Below are 21,860 nucleotides of genomic sequence, written 5' to 3'. Positions count from 1 at the left end.
AGCAGAGCCACTGTTCCTAATAGGAACTCAACAAGCCCAGAAGCAGACACTCACCAGATAAAGGATGGCTGCTCGACGTCAGGTTAGGGTCAGCACAGAGGGTGCAAAGGGGAGCGCTACGGTCACCTTTGCTGTCCTCCCTGCGCTGGGACACCACAGAGCTGGCATTCAGACCGGCAAGGAAGGAGTCGAGGGGATTCACGTGCTGATGCTTGGCTCGCTTCCTACTTTTCCTCCTGTCAACAACCCTGGGAGATGTCCTCCCGTGTCAGCGCTGTGAGGAGGAGACAGAACAACGGCGATAATGCCAGATGTTGCTGGTAAGGGATGGAACAGAAGCAGGTAGGACTGCTCGCTCCCCCGCAGGGAGAAGGCACGAGATAAAACTGCCTGTGCACTGCAGCCCGCTTACCTTCACCACGAGGACCCTGTCTGCACCTGGCTGGGATCCTCTCCTCCTAGCTTCCAGCAACGCTTGGCGTTCATTTGCAGCCTGCCTGAAGGACCTGCTAGATCTTCAAGAAGGCAACACGGCGGCCACCCGAAGATACACCCAGATACGATGCAAGCTGTTAATATTATCAACAACAAACATTTTGGGCTTAGGGCAGATGCAAAGGAGCAGAGGTACATAACTCCCCTGGAGGTTATCACCTTTCCTCCTTACAGAGGGCATCCTACAGGGAGCACCTCAGGGCCTGGCTACTTCTTGCTCCTTCCAGGCTTGTTCCGAGGGGAGGATGGGGACAAGATCTGTGTCCCTTGGGCAGAGCAGCAAAGGTATAGGGTCACCACGCCACCCCAGGCTAAAATCCAGCCCCGCTGCACCCTCCAAGGCAGAGAAGAGGAACTGGGAAGGGAGCAGCTGATGGTAACCCAACACTGGCCCCAGCTGCCCTGCTGCCAGGCCGTTTATAAATAACACCAGCGCTGCAGAAAGCTGAGGGAACGAGGGCAGGGGATGGATATGTGAACCGAGGCATGGCCCAAGCCCGCGGTGAGTCCAAACCTCACAAAACCGTTTCTAGCTCTCAGCCAGGCTGCTGGGAAGTAAAACCTTTCAACTTTTTTTTTCTTCAATGAAAGTGCCACAACCTTACTCTTTTAACTCCTTTCCATCTCCAGCCAGGGAAACGGAGGTGCTGTTTCGGCAAAGAGCTGAGAGATCCACCAAGGAAAGCGTTCTTGAAAGCTCCTTGTGTGCGCATGGTACCACGAAAGGTCCTGCGTGTGCACGGACAACCACACAGGGCCGCCTGCCCCGGAGAATGGCTGGCAAACACCCACCAACCTGGAACCCGGGGATGGAATAACGTGAATTTTACAGCTTCCAACTTCTCCTCTGTCTTCTCCCAGCCAATCCAGCTCTACCCCCGACACGCCAGCAGGTTCGGCACAGCTGTCACTTAAAACAAGCCTCCTCGCACCATTTAAAAATACCCCGTGCTCACGCCAATTGCTCCCTACCCTAGCTCTGTATTTATAGCCAGGCTTTCTCCGTGCTGCTCACCCTCCTATTGTCCCCGGCAGCAGATCTGAGAATTGCCATCTCCACGAAGAGGGATTTGGGTGTTTTAATAAGCTGTGGCGAAAGCCAGACCGCTCTCCCATTCCTGCTCGGGACCGAATTTCAGCCACGCAACCACAAGCCACGTCAGCGCGGGCGAGAGAGAGAATTTCCCCCCCCTCTCCTTGCTGGAGATGACGGGGCAAAGCCTCCCGAGGGTTGACACGAAGCTACAACCGCTTCCATTTGAGCGGTAATTGAAAATCAATAGGATTGGTAGTTCGAATGCTCGTGTGCTTACAGCAGAGGTCTAGAAGTCACAAGCGGGAATGATTTTCTTCTCCTGGTCCTGATTCCAAAGAGACCTTTCGGGTTCCCTGGGCCTGCGATCCACCGCCAGTAAGCTGGAGGTAATCCACTGCTGGCTTCTAATTCACGAGGGCTGAAAAAGTGCTGAGGAACCTGGGTGCACAGGATGCGCTCATGGAGAGCAAGTTATAACCAAGCACATTAAAGCGAGAGGCAGCGAGGGGTGCCGAGTCTTCTTATTTCTTTGTTTTTTTAAAGGAGTGTCAAGGAAAACTCTGCCTCAGCAACCTCTGATCCACTCGACTAACCCAAAGAAGAAGCAGAGCCAGGACACCCCAGCTGCGACCGCAGCCGAGCGTGCAGGGTGCTGTGCGAGGCTTGCAGCCCAACAAAGGCCTCGTCACGCCCGTGGGGACGAGGCTGGCTCTCAAGGAGATGCTGCTGCCAACCTGCTGAGTGCCGTGCACTCTTCTCTCTCCAACGTGTACCCCGCCTGGCCAGCCACGCTGACCAACACAGGTCTTCTGACCCAGCGACAAGCAAATCCCAACCTCGCTGCGCGCTCCCTCTGCCCGTATCCTGCTCACTTCTCATTGCTGCGTGACCTCGAGGATCCAGAGAGGGAACAGCAGCGTGGACAGCTGCCAGGGACTTATCCCATGGTGCTCGGAGCATTGGGAACTTCCACTGGGAGGAAGCCCACCTCTGCTGTCAAAATAATGGACACTGCTGCATTACCTGACCTCTGCCCTGCGCCGTCTGGGCCCCAGGAGCGGCATTTTTCTCATTATGTATATTGCAGGCAGGCTCCGGGAAGGAGAGATTAATTTCACTAAAGATCATATTGAAGGAGAGGGGGGAGGAAGGTGGAATTATTGATGCTAACACACCTGAACTGCAGCAGTTGGATGCTGACCCTGGGGACAGACTTGCTGGTGGGCGACGGAGCCCAGGGAGGGAGCAGAAGGTCCCACGGCCCGACTCTGCGGGGTGTGAGCCCCACGAAAGCAAGAGGTACTTCGGTCAGTTTGAAGAATCAAGACCACACGTGCAAAATGAGACCAAATACAGTCCTAGCAAGGTTCTGCTGCACAGGAATAGCCATACCTCCAGTTGCATCTCCTGTTTCCCTTCCCAGCTGCAGGGAATATTTCCACGCGCCGCTCCAAATCACCCATCACCTAGAGGAGGCTCAACACCAAACTCCACTCCGAGCGGTTACACCTTATTCCAGAATAAGTGTAATAATTCCGGTTACATTTATTCCAGAGTAACACCTTGTTCCTCTGTCACAGGAGCCGCTATTCTAGTACTTTAATAACGCCAGCAACATCAGAGAAAATGTCTCACGTCTTTACTACAGCCCAAGCAGCACAGTTGCTATCGAAGTCAGGGCCGATGGTTCATGCAGGAACACCTGAGCTGGCTTCACAGCTGCCGAGCAGCTCCAAAGCAGCCTCCCAGTCCATGCTGGACCCCAATTTCAGCAAATCCGTAGCAGGGACACAAACTTTGCGTTCCCGAGCGCAGGCAGCCTCAGTGGAAAGCCTCATTTTTCGCAGCCCTGGCCACAGCACGGCTTGGAGGTGTCATTAAGAATCCAATCAAGGTGACGTCACGGATGTAATTGAATTATATGTATGTTCAGCGGACCCTTTCCACTTGCTATCCCCATTGGCTGATGTTGAATTATGATGGATCATACGCAGGGCTGTATGAAGCATGCATGAATAACCCAAGCATGCATTTTTAATGATGCAATCCTGATAACTTCCCCCTCCTAACGAAATCAAAATGAATTAAACACAAGTAGCTGTCAGTGGCATTAAAAAAAAAAATCCCAAAAAAAAAAAAAAATCTCATCATTTAAATGGCAACCTGAAACGTTAGCTTGAATTGCGGAGTGACTGGGACCGTTTGTTGTAATGATACCAATTAACACATCTATCCATTTAAAATTTCCAGCGCAAAAAGAAAGAGCAGCCTGGGTGATATTAACGGTAGGGAAGAAAGGTGACACTAACGGATCGCAGGGCGTCAACAGGACTGAACTGAGTGGGGTCGCTGAGATGAATTGTGTGACATTGGCTGGACAACCCCCAAGAAGAACACGATCCCAGTTACTGGGTAGGCCAAGCCTGCTTTGGACGTTCATTAAAATAAAGCCCAAAACCTGCAAACCTGTCAGTCAGAAAGATACAAGTCAGGCAGAGGCCGCCAGAGTCCAGAGCTCTCCCTCGAGACGCTACGATGGCCAAGTTAACCTGAACATCCCAGCTCCACGGTGTAGCTACAGGGGCTTTTCTTAAGGACAGGGGGGGGTCAGAAGAGTTCTTGAGGTCAGTTCCGTACCTAAATTTTCTGATTTGACTGATCTTGAGCAAAGGGAATTGTTTGCAGAGTTACTTTGCATCTTGGATTTGCACTTTGCATAGCTACTGACCTCTTACAGATACAGTGCAAGAGTTAGCTTGGACAAGTACGCAACCACGGTCCCAGATCTGTGAGTCCACATCTATCAGCACCATCTGGATACTCTTCTTTGGCCTCCCACCTTGTCGATACATCAATACCCATTACCTAGCATACCCTTGTAAAGATTATAGCTTCAACTACCTGGGCTAAAACTATTCTGATTCCTAAATACCTCAAAAAATAAGAGGCAGCTCTGTTAAAAAATAATGATGATGATAATAAAGAGTTTTAGAATGTAAGTCTTTGGGGACTTCTAAAGAATTCAAGTCATAAAGAAGAAAAATTTGTTCCTGTTCTACAGACCATGAGTTTCTGCTACATTCCGTGAAAATCGGACATTTTGGTCTCGTTGTAGATCAGTATAAAGCACAATGTCACAGACCTTGTCCTTAATTGCAGACAGGCTGGACACAGTGGCAGAGGACAGAGCCACTAGGGATACCAATATGTGTCTCATAACAAGCTCATTAGCTCTAACACCAGACCCCGTGTTCCTCAAAAACTGTCCCAGGGCCCCTCTCAGGATTTATGCCGAGCATGCTTAAGCAGCACGTCTCTTGGAAGACTTGTAGAGAGGAAGCCAACGTGCTCCGTAATATACCAGTGAAGGGTCATCCTTTGCAATTAACAGCAAGGGAGTTAAATAAATAAATGAGGCGTTATTTATCCTGAGTGGGTGGCTAGCATGCTTTACTTGCTGCTGCAAAATTCGGCGTGTCAAGTACTATCAGATTTTGAAGAAGACTGGAGCTGTGCGTGACCAGTAATAAAGAACAATTCGGGGTGGAAGAAGGGTCAGGGAAAATGCCTCCTTTACCAAGTGCAGCAGGACAACTCGTTAAGGGAATAATCCCGTTGTCATCCGAAGAACTTTGAGCTTCTCACCCCTCTCCTGCCCCACCACTCCTGTAGCTTGTGCAGGTCTCTTGACTGCAAGGCACATTCGGACTTTGTGCTGCGGTGTCTCACGTGGAGTCAGATACCTCTGCCGTGTGTCTGCGCTTCCAGGGCATTTCATCACTCTCTCCTTAAGCATTTGAGTTACTTATATAGGAGACAGACGGGCAGCTGTCTCCAGGTGGTGGCAGAAGCAGTGCTTTAACCTCCTCTGCCTATCCATGCCTGGAAAACCCGGCTCGGAGGTGATCCGAGCCACTTTCTTAAACTTTCAGTACCTCTTTCCAGGTAAATCCACTTCCTGAAGAGCTCTGCTCTCTCTGCAGTTGAGGGGCAGCACCACTTCCATACCTGTAAGCAGAGCTGGGAGGATAAACACATTATTGATTTCATCTGCTGGGCAGCCAAAGCCTACAGGTGGAGAATCTCCAAACAGCCCGTTAAGTAGCATCCACAACGCGCAGCAGAGATGACCACAACCTTGCTTAGAGGACCAAGATTTCACGGCCTTTTTAAAGCCAGCTAACACTTAAGGAATTGGTGTTGAGCAGGAGAGGAGGACAGGGAGAAGACACCTGAAATATGCCAGCATTTTGGATGCAGCCAAAGACGTCGTTCACTTTTCCTGGTCTTGGCTTTTCACGATGGACAGTAGGTTTGTGAGAGGGTGGAAGCACTCTCTCTCGAAGGACTCACTGGGGACCACAGCTGCGAGCTGTTCTTTGCAAACAAATCGCTCCTCAGTGCACGCCTTCATCCCTCAGCAGTGCATTATAGACTTCCACTGAAGGAGTTCAAGCTAAGGGGATGTTTTTCCTTTCTCTTTTTGCTTTGCACCAACCTCACCGTTGTGCGTAAATGTTAAATCGTATTTAATGTGAAACGTATACATTTAATGTTAGAGCATGTTTGAGAGATGGGTGTTTATTATACAAAAGATGAATTGACTCTCTTTAAAGAAAATAAAAAAAAAAAAAAACATTAAAAAAGAGGGAATAAGGATGCTTCAGCTTTGCTAAATTTCAAAAATGAAAGCACTTAATAAAAGCTGCTCAGAGACGGCGCATCGCTGGGAGATGTTTAAAATGCAGGCGGTGGGTTTTTAACTGTTCCCGAGAAACACTCCCGACGAACAGAACGAGGGCCAGGAGGTTAAAACACAGCCATCATAACCTTTATTGCTTCATTTTTGTGAAGCCATTAACCACAGGAGGGCCACAGATGTGCCACAGCCCCAGCAGCTGGAGCGAAATCCAATACCCGCAGCAGCCCCTAATTTACGGTCAACCTGTTGGGAGGGGGCAGGGAGGCCACGAGGCGGAATTCCTGCGAAGCACACGGCAGGGAAATCAGCCGCGCACGCGAGTCTACGAGAAGCCGCGTGTTGGAAAGAGCTCAGCCGACAAACCTCGCACAAGCACGCGCATCGTGGAAAAGAGCCTGCATCAGCGGCGAGGGTTTGCAGGTGGAAATTTTGCACCTGCAAGCACCTGAGCCCCGACAACACCCAGTTTGGAAGCGATAGCTCTGATGCCTGCAGGGCCTTGAGCTGAAATCAAAGTGCCAGCGCGCTCGGCGCAGGACGGGCTCATTGCAAGTGACAGTCCATTCCCTGCAGAACTCACGGGCTACGCAGAGAAGAGCGTAGGAAGCATGCAGAGAGGGAAGTGTTTTGCCTGAGGTCATGCTGCAATCAGCAACAGAGCCAGGAATAGATCAAGGGTTCCTGCTCTGCTGTTATGTCACACCAAGTTTTTTCGGACTACCCTTCGTGCCCTCGTGTTCTCCGTACCACCCCCGATCCGAGCTGGCCTTTCGAATCAACCACCTGCTCTGCATCGCTCAGGCCCTTCTAAGGAACCTGCTCCTTTCCACGCCTTCCCCTTTTGGCATCTGCCCGCTCCTGTTACTCGTGTGCCCTTCTGATTGCAAGTTCCTGGATATAAGGACCTCCCGCAACTGGAATCGCGCACCTAAGCACTTTTGAAAGCACCTTGATTGCATCTTTGCATGCTTAAATACTTCCTCCCTGCTTTAATCTGTCCTGAGTTACTAACCTGATCCTCCAAATCACCTGGAAGCGTGTTGAGCGTTCCAACATGTAGTGCCAAAGCGTGTCCTGCCACCCTGAGCACCACGCAGTGCAGCTTCGTGATGTGACAGAGTGTCCTGCCCACACGGAGTGGCAGAAATCCCCAGGATGATAACATCAGAGCCAGCCCCGGCATGGCTACGGCTGTCAGATGTGCGATCCCAACCAGAGACCAGGCTGCTTATCCACTCGTAACTCTCAATTTGCTGGCAGTGCCCCCAGTCGCTGCAGATGCCATAAATCCTGCAGGCTCCCTTTCCCTTTGCACCGAACCTCAAGGTTTTTGGGGGTTTGGTTTCTTCCTAAGCTTTTAGCGGTGTAGGGAGCATTTGTAAAAGGGAATCAATCATTTAGGAACATACACACGTGCCGGGTCTGTTGGCAGTCCCTCTTGCCTCCTGAGCCACGTGAGGTGATGTTGCAGCCCATGTTCTGTTTGCTCCCTGCAACCTTCAGGTTCATGGCCCAGCCAGGTGAGAACATCTGGGCTTTATAGGAGAGGTTGGGATAAGTCACCTGCATCAGAGTGAAAATATACAGGACAGTGCAAAGGACCCAGAGAAACGGCCCCATCTGAGGACTCTAATGAAATTCCAGCAGGAAAATCATGCACGACATAAGCCTGCTCCGAGCTCTTCTGTCCTCATAATGCTGGAGCACCTCGCGACCACTAATTGTTCACCAGCCCCCTGATAAAGCAGGGGAACACCATTACTGTCACTTACAGATGGGGAAGAGAAAGATAAGGGGTGTTTACACCTGAACAAGTTGCCCTCAGCTCCCCTCGTTGTTGTTAATGGAGAGAAAGAGACGTTTTTAGGACTCGGCTCGTCTGACGCGTGTTAGGGCAATTTCAGTCTCCCGTGGGATGAGGTGAGATGTGTCCTACGAGGTTTGATTTCTCCCCCTGACTATAAGGTGAGTGGGTATCTCCATCCACAGGGGGAATTGCCAAGGTTTTGTGAGATAAATAGCCCACTGCCATGAAAACGGGTCCGTAACAGTCTCTAGCAGAGCCAGACGTTCAACTGGGGAAGACATTCGACTCGAAGCAAAGGAGCAAATGGGATGGAGGAGGGAAAACAGGAATATCCTAAAGGGAAAAGTCAAACAAGAAGTAGACAAGGTAGCTATGGGGACAAAGGAGCCAGTTTAAAGAGCATTAGAGGAAATAAAGCCATACACTGTTTATAAGAGGCAGGAGAGATGGGGAAGATCCAGGAACACCGACTCACTCCCCTACCCAACAGTTATGGGGCAAACCTTGACAGCACCACGTCCCCATTCCAGATTGGGTCTGAGGAACTCAGTCCTTTCCCAGATAACCTCTTTCCATTTACCCCTTATTTTTAATAACTACGGGAGAAATACAGACATCGGACAGATGAGTCCAAGACTGCCCACCCAGGGAGCTGATGGCACACCAAAGAGCGCCCAAATCCTACCGAGGCACCTTGAAACTTGGCACGAGTGACAGGACTGAGCTAAAATCCTGAAACTGAACTTCCTGGGAATTCAACTCCAACTCCAAACTTTGCAGCCCCGTCCCACCCAGCTGAAAATTAATAGATAGGTTAAAAATAAATAAACAAAAATGCAGCAGCAGGTCTGGAAACAGGGCGACAATGCCAATCTGTGCATCTTGGAGGAGGGAACTCCAAGGAGGCCGCCAGCACGGGAGAGCACGCCATCAGCAGAGCGAAAACAAAACAAACAACGGCTGAGTAATTAAAGAGCGGTTAATGAAATCACCTGCCACCGACGGAATTGACAAAACATAGAAAAGAAGTCACGTCGGAGCCTGCCAGAGCATCTCTGGCACGGACAAGGGGCCTGCTGGCTGGTGTATATTTAGTGCCAATGATATCATCTTTCCGAGCCCTGCGCAGCGTGGGGAAGGGCAGCGCTTCCATCACCGTGTCAATGTGAGCTCTAAGAGGAAAGCGCCGGAGATTTCCTTAACAGGGAAGGGAGCAGCGCGGCAACAGCCTGGGCTGCATCACGGCGCAGGAGACAGGCAGGGGCTGCAAAGCATGATAGGGGTGAAAACCCAGGGAGGAAAATAATAATAATAATAATAATAATACCTACGCTGGTATCTTGAGCACCCGCGGATTATAATGTGATGAGTTTGTGGGTTTTCAGGTCTTGTCGGCTGTTGCTTCACCGTAACGTGGGGCTGCTCAGAGCTTTGCAGGAGAGGCAGAGCTGAGCTGCCCCTAACACACCCCCCTGGTTCAAGCTAAAAAGGAATACTTGTTAGCCGTGCAGGGCACACGACACCTTGGTGAATGGGCCTGCATCTGCAGACACAAGCGTTACGCCAACGCTTTGTTAAAGGCAGAGCAGCGGAATACTAATTGCAAGGGGTCTTTTCATCCCTTGCTCCCCCCCAGCCACCACTGCAGCACTGCCAGTCACCAAAATCCAAACATACACAAGTCAGACTCCCCTAAAAAAACTAAGACAGGTTCAAAACCCATGAATTAACAATCAACGCTCAGCTTTAGCTTGCTATTATAATTACTAACAATTAGTGTCAGGATGCTGTTGGGGCTTTTGGCATGTCGATGTTACATTTTCCTGCGTTCCCTCAGCCCAAGCAGCCCCCTTCCCCTGAAATAAAGATTTCTCAGTCACGCAGCTCAAAGCTGAAGCAATATTACAGCTCTAAATGAACAGATGTAATACACCAGGGTAGCCCTGCACTATTCACCAGCCTAAAATCTTTTCTTTTCCCACTATATTATGATAATTTATTTCACTGCCGGGGCTCCCAGGTGAGTTCAAGTCTCCAGCTTCTGAGCAGACAGAAATGCTAACCCTGCAGAAGAAGTCTAGCTAAGAGCTTAAATGCAGCAGCCTTATAAGATCTTGCACCTCTCCACGTATCGCATGCTAAGACAGACACGCAAGGAAAACAGACACAAATTTGGAAGCATTTTCTTTTTCTCCAGGAATAGCGAGTTAAGTAAAAATTCGGAATTTAGGTGGGATTTGGGGAATTCATTTACATTGTCACAACGGGGAGAAAGGGCTTGAAAGCATCAAAAGATTTTGACTTTTCCATCTCACTGTAGAAATCTCTAAGAGGAGAGCTAATTAAACAAAAGAAAGAAAAAAAAATGAGAAAAGGGGAGGTGGAGAGGTCAAATAACCATAAACTCCCATTTTGTAGTCCATAAAACCTTCACTTTTGCAGGTTTGTTTGTTTGGCTGAAAAGGTGGAGGAAAATCGAGTACGTTTTGATTTAGTGCAAGCTTTTTTAATTATTACCATTTTCAATTTTCTCAGTCCTGTAAGAAAACAGCAAGATGAGTTATCTTCATTGCAAGAGCCAGACAAATGCTCGAACGCGATGTCATGCCAGCACCCTATCACTTCCCAACACAGAGATGCTGGCTAATGGGCAGAGAAAATGCATTAGCATGCATGACATCTCCTTATCGCTCAGGTTAGCTCCATCATCAATACGTTCCCTTAGACCCCAAGGAGATAAATCGATTGCATGCGAAATCCAAGAGAAGCCAACAGGAACTTGTAGGCAGTGGGGGAAAAGATCAAAGTGCCCACAGCGTGCGGAACCGCATCCAGCCCAGCAGATATCACAAGCAATAAAGCCCCCAAAAAACCTGGTCTTAAACAGCCACGGGACAAGTGAGGGAAACGGGGAGATTGGCGTGGCGCTGCTTACTCTGTTTAATTAGATTTCATTGGAAAGGTTCTGAAAAATTAACATGACAAGGTCTCCGCCAGTCTCGGTGGCAACCTTTTGTCTGACATCACTGCAATGTATTGCCAGGAAAAGTTACGAGAAGTCAAAGGGAAAGCTGATCCCAGGCCACAGCCGCAAGCGTCCCAGCAGGGTGAGATACCAGCACGGCCGGCAGGAGAACGAGCGGTCTGCATTTCCAGGATGCCACGGATACGACAGCGTGCTGGCGTCCTCTGCCAGCATACCACACCAGCTAGAAAAGCAGCACCAGGGAAGCTTCCAAACCCCACCGAGGTCCCTTAGGAGTTGGTGCTTTGTTACCCGACGTGTCCCAGCCCCGTGAATCATCAGCAGAATATGCCTGGCGCGATGGAGTGAAACCGAAGCTGAAACCCACGGATAAGAGGCTCCCAACTTCTCTCTCGACTTTGCTTCTCTTGGCACCTCCAGGGTCCCAACCCACCTCCCATCAGGGCCTGCGAGTGTGCAGCTCGTTTCCAACATTCTTCCACGGTCACCACGCCGAGGCTGATCCCAGCTTGGAGGCAACGCTGCATACTTGCCACAGTCCTGTTGATATGTAAGAACAATTCCTACCAGCAGTGATCTCCCATGGGATGTGTACCAAGGAAGGGATCTTCCATTAACGCAGCCCCACAGTCTCCAGTCCAGTACGGATATCTATTTCCTCTTGAAGTCTCACGCTGAAAACCTTATCCAACTCAACCCCTTTTAATTTAAGAGACGAATGATCTTGCTTGGGGTCAAAGCTGCTGTAACACTGGCCAGTACACAGAAAGCCAAGCGATGACAGAGGCAAGTTCATGAAAAAGTCATTACTGACATTAACCTGGAGCTAACACTACCAGGATACAGTCAGAGCTGCGGCGTTAACTGCTGCTGTCACAGCTTGCAAGATGTTTTCGTTTCACCCTGGGCATAGCATCCCAGGGGGACTCTGCTAGAGCCACAGCACTGATTAACAGCCCTGGTCTAGCCTTCAACGCGTACCTCTGCCCCACACCCAGCAAAGAGCTTTTCTTTAATTTCAGAAAGGGGCTGGGGGGCCTGCAGCTCTCCCGTATGGTTTCATTTAGGAGAGGTGAAAGGCTACTGACAGGGTTTGGGGGAGAAAAAAAAATAGACAAGCGCCAGACCACGCAGGAACAGATCCCTGAATCCTGCACGGGAACACACGTATCTTCACTCCCCCAGACACCGTATGGGTTGGGGTCCACAAAAAAACAGCACAGCTCTCTCATGCTCCCCCCCCCCTCCAGGCTTCACGCACGTGGGTCCAACAAGCAGCAATCAAAGTTTGATTGTTTTCGAGCCAGGCCGCCCCCAAGACGAAATGAGAGGGAGATGATGCAGCGTAGCAAGCCGAAGTAGTTAAATAAATAAATAAATAGATAGATAGATAAAAAACTTCCTTGCAAAAAGGGGAAGAGATCAAGCTAGAAAGGATCAGGGAGATTTTATCTCCGCTTTCCTTCTCATTGACTTCACAGACACCGCAAGACTGGAAACAATATCGCAGGGGCTTCTTTCCTTGAGTGTATTTGATAGCGTTCCTTTGCAGAAGGGATGTTAATGGTCTGTCTACACAAGGAACCACACAAATCGAGGTAGAGCTCAAAGTGAGTTAGGCAGCACCTTTCACAAGTGGTGGACGCAAGGACAGCGAGAAGCTCCCGAACAGAAGAGGACAACGACCACGGTGATGCTGATGGGCTGCCATGCTCTGGTGGGCCTGGGTGTATGCAGGGAAGAGGCTCTTTGAATTAGCTAAAGCCAAAAGTCTGAACCAAACGAAGGGAGGCACGCTCCTTTTTGCCTTTTAATTAGGAGCTGGATCATAAATCAAGCCTCTTGTTCCTACTCTTCAGGTGTCAGCTGAGCGAAGGGCTCTTATTCAATAGCCAAAGGGCCCCTTGTGCAAGCTGTGGTCCTTTCTCCAGCTCCAGTGATATGGCTAATTACACTAATTTTGTTTGCTGCTACTAACCCAACCTTGTCTTTCCTAGCAGCTTATCCAAGTATTTTCTGGATTTTGGAGACCACAAGGGGATAATTAAAGAGGAGCTGTGGCTGCCCCATCCCTGGCAGTGCCCAAGGCCAGGCTGGATGGGGCTGGGGGCAGCCTGGGCTGGGGGGAGGTGTCCCTGCCATGGCAGGGGGGTGAAATTAGATGGGCTTTGAGGTCCTTTCCAACCCAAACCATCCTGGGATACTATGAATTGTTTTGCCCAGCAGAAAGACCTGCAGTTAGAGCTGTGGAACAAGGCTGAACACTGCCTCCCAATCTGTCCACACTGCGTGGTTGTTTGGTGACCCTCCCAAGACAAATCTGCCCTGCTGGGATCAGCCTCAAGGTGCACAACGTGAGCCAGCCTCTGCCCCGTGGACCACCAAGGCAGGAATTTGCTCCCTGGTCGCCCCCAGAAATGCCCAGTTATGGATCACAGGCTGAGCAGATCCTCTCCCAGTTTGAGCATCAGCAGCAGGGAGGAGAGCTGTAGCTAAACTAAGCATTTCCTTAAGATTTCTCAAGGCCATCCGCAACTTATTACAAAAAAAAAGTGTTCCTAGAAGTGGGCTGGGGAAACTATGTAAGCCAAATTGTTTTCCCAAAGCAGTAGCCAGAGAACAAAGCCCAAAAAAACTCATCTTTTTCATGCACAAATATATATATATACACACACATATATATGTAGATACATACATACATGGAGACACAGTTTTAAATACATTTGAAATTTCGGGGAAAAATCCTGGATCTTCTCCCGTGACTACTGTGTTCCCAGTCCCTGTGCCCCTGCCCGTGGGAGATGAACCACAGCGCAGCAAATAGGTGCAGCCAAGTCCAGCTGAGCCTCTCAACAAAGTGAAGAGTGGGAACAAGCTGCTTCATGCCCCATAAAAACAACGGGATCCTGAGGAGGGCAAGCAGGCAGAATGCTTTGGAGAGCATGGGGAACCGAAGCTGGACGTTGCGGTCGTGGTTAGCATCTTCACCAGGACTCAGCCCCCATCCCCAGCACCCGTTCTGCTTCCTTCCCAAAGATGGGCTGTCAAATGTTGATGTCTACATGAGTACCTACCCGCAGCTGAACCTGGGATCAGCCACATGGCCAAAGGGAGAAGAAGACGAAGCCGACGGACTGCAGAGGTGATGGTGGCCACGGCTAAAGCTGCGGGATGGCGAGGGGGAGAGCGTGGAGGATGGGGAAAGGAAGAGATGGATGTGCGGCGCCTTATCAGGGACTTGCTGTTCTTTCAACTGGCTCCCTGATAACATATGGAGCTTAATCAAATATGCAAATGATGTCCTATCTAGAGACACGGGAAATAGAGAAATAAACCCAGAGACCATGCATTAAAGCAAGCCCATGAAATGAGGGAGTGGGTAGAAGGTTTCCTCTTTTTGATAAAATTATTTCAAAAGATTAAATTAAAGCCAAACTAATTAGGAGAATCACACTTAAGCTGACTTCCTGTGAGAAGGGTCAGCAGGCAGGAGGCATTCAAATCAAAGGCAGATGCAAAAGGCACTTCAAGGGCTCCCTGAAAAGTCATCATCCCCGTCAAAAGGGAAGGGGACAGAGAGAGGAGGAAGGAATGACAAGAGCCATTTTGGCTGGGCATCCGTCCGGGCATTAGACGTGGAGTAGGGGAGTCAACAGCCTCTCTTTGTCGCCCTGGAGAGCACGAGTGGCCTGTGAAGACCAAAGCTGATCACCTAATGTCCCTTCCAGAGCACTTCTCGGGGAAGAGAGGGATGAAGACAAGCAGAATATAGACCAGGGGCGTAGAGATGTATGTTTTTCCCCTCGTATCTCACCTCTGCATGGTTTCCATCAACAGCACAGCCGCCTCAGGTATCACAGCCTGAACACTCATCTCGCACAGAGCCAGCGTCACCACGCAGAGAATCAGCTGCTGTGACGAGGCAGGTGACAAGCAGTGTCACTGCAAACTGTCCCCCGGGCCCGTGGATTTCGGCAAGGTAACCTACCGCAGGACCTGCCGTTGTTATCTGTCCCTTCGTGCCTGCTGTCGTCGCAAGCATTCCCCTGCCTGCACAGTGCACATCCTCACGCTGTGGGGGGAACCCAGCTCAGCCGCTCTGGGAGTAGAAAGCCGTCAAATTCGAGCTGCAGCTTCCTCAAGGAAGGCCTCGAAGAGCTGACGGTACAGCCTGCTGCCTTCCCTGCTGCAGTGGGTCTGCCAGGGCCCCCTGTTTCTCCTGGGGTAGAAATGAAAACGCGTGGTGCAGCCCCAGCGTGTAGAAAGGATGGCAGCAGGCAATGAGCTGGGTTTGAAGTACAGTTTTCATCTGGAGGACTTAGCTGGTCATTTGAAATCTCATTTGATTGTCACAGGATGCCATCTCTGAATGTGAGGCACTGTTAAACTACAACCTCAAACAAACAAAAAAGCAGCATTCAACACATGTACACAAGGCACCCAGCAAAAGCACAGCTCAGAGAAACCCTCCACACCAGCACAGAGATGGCTGAATGGTCAAACAGCAGAGAGACAAGGCTCTCTTTTGCTCTCTATCAAAAAGCAATGTTCTAAACTCTTGTTGGGAACAGCTAGAAAGGTGGTTTCCTACTGCATTTAAACACTGCCAGGAGCAACAAGCTCACTGCAGCATCCTACACTGATAATTTGTAGCTGGAAGCGCCAAGGCAATGGAAACGAGGGCAAACACCCTCTTGCAGTGACCAAACAATACGTGGGTGTTTAAAACCAGCGTCAACTACACCAGTTCAGCAGCAGAACCTGGATACAGGTACTCGGATGTGGTTTAGAGCCTGGAACTTTGCAGCAGATGGTGGAGCACAGGGTAATTCAGGCTGGAAGGGATCTCAGGAGGTCTCTAAACCAACCTCCTGTTCAAAGCACAGTCAGCTGCGATATCAGACCAGGTTGTTTTGTCCATTCAGGTCTTGAAGTCTTCCAAGGATGGAAACTGCACAACCCACCTGGGCAACCTGCTCCAGTGCTTGCAGAAACCCCAAGGTTTCTCTTCCCCTGCTTGAAGAAGCGCCGTTCTCTTACCATCTGCTCCCAAGGCAGGTTCTCCAGCTCTGGGCTATCCTCACCATCCTCCTCTGAATTTGTTCCCTTTGATAACTATTGTACTGAGGAACCCAAAACTGGCTGTAGTATTGAGATATGGTCTAGAAGTTGAGTAAAGGGGAGAAAATTACTTCCACTGAACCTACTAGCTCTACTAGCTCTGCCCTTCAGCTTGATCTTCCCAGCTGCAATCAGGTGGGATGGAAAGACGCACAGGGGAACCTGCAAGGTGAAGCACAACAGAGCGATGCTCCCCCCAGCAAGGCTTCAGAGCAGCTGGAGAAGAGAGACCACATAGCACCACAGCCCACAGCCAGGCGGTACAAGCCCTATCACTTTGATTTCACCCATGGAGGCAGCACCCAAACACCCAGCAGTTTTGTGTCACTCTAGAATCCAGTGTCACCAGCCCAGCGTGAATGTTTTTCACCGACCCACGTCCACGGAGATTTCCATCACCACCCAACATGCACAACGAGGGCAGATCACACCAAGGCTCCCAGCTCCCAGCTTTCCTGATGCCTGCAAACCGAACTACTACTCATCAGGCACCTAAGCGGGAGACGACCTCTCAAAAAAGTGACTGTACATCAATGTAGGACACCGCCAACTGCAGCCTTCATAGGCGTCAAATACAGACGGGAAGCCGTATCGCTCCATCACAACTGAGTGAAGCGCTCGGACTCCTGCTGGTTTTGGAAGCTGTGAGGAGAGGCCAGGGCGAACAAGCCCCTCTTGCAGAAACCAGCTTCTCAGCGGGAGCCGGAGCCTCTACAGCACGTTTTCGGAGCAGTCAAGTCCACTTGCCAAACAGTTGGGGGGGAAAAAAAAAATAAAAAATTAAAATCTGTCTCCTACAAAGCAGCAGAGGGAAGGAGAAGGAAGCAGTTTCCCTGCTGACATTCGCACAGAGCTGTCAGCAGCAAAATATCCTCCAGGGAACATCTAAACAGGGCAGGGTTTCTCGTCTTGTGCATATTCAGAAACTCCCTCGCCTGGAGAAACAGCAAGAATCTCAGTCTTTTCCTGCAGTTATCAGGAGCCCACAAACCTGGGTATGGCAAACCAAGGCTCAGTCTCATTAGCCCCAGCTCATTAGGTAGGAAGTAATGTGTCAGAGGAGAAAGAGGAGATATTCCTCCCCTCTCCATGTGGCTACACTGTGATATCACCAACCTGGCCAGAGCTCTCTCACCTGTGGGTCCCTGCCCATCTATCGTGCCATTTTGCCTTGCTCAAAGTATCTTGCATGAAAAACTCATTTTCATTCCTCAGCTGCACACCCAGGGCACTTGCTGGCAGCCCAGCTTTGTGGAAGGATCTGACTCCCTGCCAGTCCCACCAGGATTTAACCCACCAGGACGCACCCGGTGCTGAAAGGGATCCCATCTTGTGCTGGGCAATGACTGCAGCAAGAGCAATCGGTGGTAATGATAAAGCTGCAGGCTTGGGTGTCCTTCAGGGCTCCTTTACCAACACTACCATAGACCAAGGTGCATCTTCGACCTGCAGCTGGCTGACTTCTCCCGTAGCTTTCAAGGCAGAGAGGTTGTAAACAGCACCCAACTGGAAGAACTGTTGGACAGGTGATGGGACCAGGTAGCCAGAGCTGCATGACCAAAAACCAGCAAAGACTAAGCCATACAACGCTTCCATCCCAATTATTTAGCCGAGAAAGCCAACCTTCCCCAACGCAACTGAGACGTGGGCCCAAAATTAGAACTGGCAATCCGAGCTCTCAGATCTAAAATTCTCCCCGTGATGTCTTGGTTTGGATCCAAAGAAAGCAGGATCTCAAAAGTTCAGGATAATCCAGAGTGGTTCACAAAAGTGGTTGATATTGAAATTTTTTCTACTAAATAGCGGTGATAACAGGTGGGAAGAACTGTCTAATGTGAATGAAAGCCTTTACCCAAATTGGCAGTCCACATCTAAAATTCCTTTCAAGGACCTCAGACCGATGGGACTTTATGAAAAATGGAGTATTGACCAAAGAGTGAAAGGATTCCTGTTCCAGCCCAATTTCTTTCTCTGCAAGGAATTTAGCATAGAGAAGGCTCTGAATGAAACATTTAGATGGAATAAAAAGTATTTCTTACGGGGAAGATTCAAACAAATGGGAAGTATTACGACTCCAGTTTCGAGTAAGCATTTCAAAACGGACAAATAGCTTCGTTTTGAATAAAGGTGCAATTCCCAGAGCTGTTCCCCAGTTGACATTTGTAAATGTTAAACTGCCCTTTACACCTGGCACATGTACAGAGAATAATTGCAGGTAAGTTGTATTTTTTTTTTTCAGCGTGGAAACTATCTGCACAAAGGCAATGACCTGTAAGTTACACATCTAGGGAAAACGTACAAGGAATACCGAATACTGCTACATTCTCTTGGCAGTGACGGGTACTAGGAACACCACTCGGCCAGACATGTTAGGAACAAAAGAGCTGAAACAACACAAAAGCATGCAGAGCACCTCCGGGGGTCCTCCTCCAGCTTTCTCCTGCAACCAGAGTGCAGAAGTGTGGAATGAAGGAGTGTGCAAAGTGGAAGAAAGCCAGCGGGCTTCTGCACGCAGATGTTTCAAAGCACAGCGCTTGTAAGAAGCGCACACCCAGGAATAGCTCCTGGTCCTGGTGGGTGGCTGGGCTGCAGTTTGCAAAGAGACAAAACAAACCTTTCTATCTCGTGAAAGCAACCGCTAAACATTCAAAGGAGTGAAGATCAGGCACCTCCCACCATACGCAGGAGCTCACTCTGCCTTCAAAGCCCACCAAGCCCCCTGGAGCATCCTAAAGCTGAGGCAATGCTTACCAGCACAGTATGGAGGCACGGGGGACACCGCAGGACAGCGGGTAATTACGGATACGGGATCTGACCAAAGCATGCAAGATGAAATATTTCCCATTAAAAAGTACCGCAGCACCTTCGATGCCCACAAGTGGTCAGGAGTTTGGTTTTCTGTCTCATCTGATTCGCTTGTTTTAGCTGCTTGATACGATCCTAACGCTTTGTACCTGAGCCCCTTGCAACATTTAGTGCATTAATTTCCCCTGACACTCCTTAGAGCAAACCAAGTACTTCCCTTTGCAGGAGGGAAAAGGAGGTACAGACCAGAATCTTTTAGGAGAGCAAAGAACTAAATGTGTCCGTTTCCCAACCCACTTATCCCTGGGCCACCTTCTCCACCCCCAAGACGACACCCGCACCCAGCAGCCCTTTAATCCACAGGCTGCGGTTTCCACCACAAGATACGGACAGGGCCATTTTTTTTTTCCCTTTTCATAGCTCTGCATTTTTCTCCTATTTATATCACCGCTCTGCAGGGCCACGCTGCGCTGTGGACAAGCTGGCAGACTTGTAGGGCATATTTCTACAGCACATTATTCAGAGCTTTCCTGTTGGTCTGCGCGTGTAGCTGTGTGCATGAGAGAGGGTTGCAAAATGTATTTTGCCCAGGGCAGTGAAATAGCTGGGGCCAGCCTTGTCATTCCCTTTCACTCACTCTTTTCCTACCCTATCTCTATCTTGGTTTTTCCTTTTCTTTCTCTCTTTGTTGTCTTGGTTACACGGGCAGATTCCTGATATGCTGCTAGTTTTCATTTTAATGATATGTTCCTGTAAAGCACAATATTTTCCTTCAGGTTTGTGTGCCACTGGATAAATTCCTCCGACACGTGACATTTGTATATCAACTGCCAGATAGTGCTTTATGACTGCGAGTACTTCGCAGCGCTTCCACAGAGTGCATGCATCAAAATCTGATACGTGGTCCGTATCTTTCAGGTAAAAATAGAAACAGAGGAAAAGACTGAAACTGGAGGAAAAAATAAGGGAAGTTTCTCCAAAACCGTCTTCTAATTACTTGCGGTGAGTTTTCACACAACAGCTGAGCAGATCCTGCTACGTTGAAGATCATCGAATAACCCGTCTCTTCGTGCTAGCCAGAAACACCTCACCGTGGCTTCTCCAAGTACCAGGAGAAGTGGCAGTACGTGCTGTGCGTGGCAGGACCCAGCAGGCAGCAGGAAAATGACAGCCCCTGGGCTTTGTCCACTGGCACACAGCGCTTAATCTCATCTCATATAGCTTGTTTCAATTTACCCGTGTGCATTTTTTTTTTAAAACATAAATCAAACTTCATTTTAACGTAACGGATTGTGCAGGAGTTGCAATTACCAACGCAGTATTTCCCTTGCTTCCTATTCAAAAGCACCTGTTTGATGAGCCAGGATGGAAAACAAAGCTTCGAAAGGCCATGAAGTCTTGGCAGGGACCAAGGAATATCAAGTGAAAAAAGCCTTAGTGCCAAATTGGCCTCGTGTGGCCCTTAGAGGGGAAAGCAGGCTGGTGTCCTGAGCTCAGATACCTTCAGGAGCCCTGGAGGAGAGTCGGTGACTGCAGAAGTCATAGCAAGGACCAGGCTGAACCTGCGGGAAGTAAATGTTTCCAGGCTCAAGTGGTCCAAAGCAACCCTTCGAGTTTGGGGGGGCTTTATTCTGCACTGACAGTCAGCTTTGCATGCCGCCTCCCTGACGGAGAATTACTCAGCCCATGAAGATCTCAGCCCATGGCTCCAGCCCTGCTCTGACACACCCACCCACCGCACTAACTACCGCAGACAGAACATCCATCATGTCAGGAAAAAGAGAATAAAACGCAGCTTTCTCAAGTTACATCAGTTAGTTCAGCTCGCCTCTTCTCATTCTTTACCCTATAAGGCTGTCCCCACGCCGCACCACGCTCGGTAAAAAACAAAAAGCTTTCTCACTCCTTTTTTCCCTTTTTCAAAAAAAGAGGAGATGTTGGATTCTGCAATGTGACCTGCAAAGGCAAAGGCAGAGCTATGTCTGAGTTTGCTTCTCCTGGAGCCAAAAGAAAAACCAAATGCTTGCAAGCACAGAGAAGCAGCGTCATTCTTAACCATTTAGGTCTTTCGGATATTTACTATTCAGATCTCAGCTGTCCTATTTCTTTCCCCAAGGGACTGGCTGGAGAACTAAACAGCTTATTATGATATCATAGATGACAAGGAAGCAAAACCTAATTAGTCAGGGGAGGAGATTAGTTTTATTACAATGGTTTGAAAAACAATTTGGCTCCTTTTCCACACGCTTGAACAGACTGTTGAAAAAAAAAACAAAAACCACCGCACACACACAAAAAAAACACACCTTACTCTTTATGAAAGCATCGGCAGCCTTTCCTCTGTTGAACGGGACTGGAGACATTTGTCAGTGGGCCCAAACCTCACACAGCAAGGGGGTCATGCCATCGGTGCTTAAAACTTCGATACCCTTTTTAAGTGAAGCAGCAGGTGGAGGAACAAAACCAGAGATCTTCGACCTTGCTTATGCATCTGTGAACAAATGACTCCCTTTCTCCTCTCCACTCTGTCCATCATTCCTACAACCCATAGTGGGCAACCTTTTAATAGCACCATCACCTCCCCAACTTGAAGTTATTATTTGCAAAAAGGAATTCAAAGAGGTGTCAACACCCAACACGATGCCCAAGGCTCTGCCCAACCTCCCTTCTCAGTGTCTCACCCTGCTCCACTATTCCCACAAAGCCACAACCTCCTCACACACAGTATTTTGCAACATGCCAAGCCCAAGCATTCAAACATTGCCAGAGTGGCACAGAGGTGCTGAAAAGGAAGCGATGCCCATCATTAACATGAGAAGATCACTTCTACCACCTTCCGCTGCTTTGAGAAAAGCCCCTAACAAAAGCACAGGTAAAAAAATCCCAGCTTCCTACCTCCCAAGCCCTC

At 49.4% G+C, this 21,860-nt stretch overlaps 1 protein-coding gene across 14 annotated transcripts in view; it reads right to left on the bottom strand.

The window, feature by feature from the left end:
• The window catches only part of PLXNA4 (plexin A4), a 407,314-nt gene that overhangs the window by 338,539 nt on the left and 46,915 nt on the right, over nt 1-21,860 (bottom strand). Inside the window, exon 4 of one of the 14 annotated variants that reach the window (XM_035315936.1) lies at nt 6,136-7,796. The exons of 11 other annotated variants lie outside the window; for them this stretch is intronic. In XM_035315936.1, the coding sequence (XP_035171827.1) occupies nt 7,623-7,796 (174 nt within the window). In that variant the 3' untranslated portion in view covers nt 6,136-7,622. Of the gene's footprint in view, nt 1-6,135; nt 7,797-14,353; nt 15,414-20,758; nt 20,909-21,860 lie in introns of those variants that run through there. 2 more of the 14 variants (XM_035315940.1, XM_035315942.1) reach the window with 2 other exon arrangements.

Source organism: Oxyura jamaicensis, chromosome 1, assembly GCF_011077185.1.
Source record: "Oxyura jamaicensis isolate SHBP4307 breed ruddy duck chromosome 1, BPBGC_Ojam_1.0, whole genome shotgun sequence".
NCBI lineage: Eukaryota > Metazoa > Chordata > Aves > Anseriformes > Anatidae > Oxyura > Oxyura jamaicensis.
The sequence above is the reverse complement of the archived record's forward strand: the minus strand, read 5'-3'. Positions and strand labels throughout refer to the sequence as shown.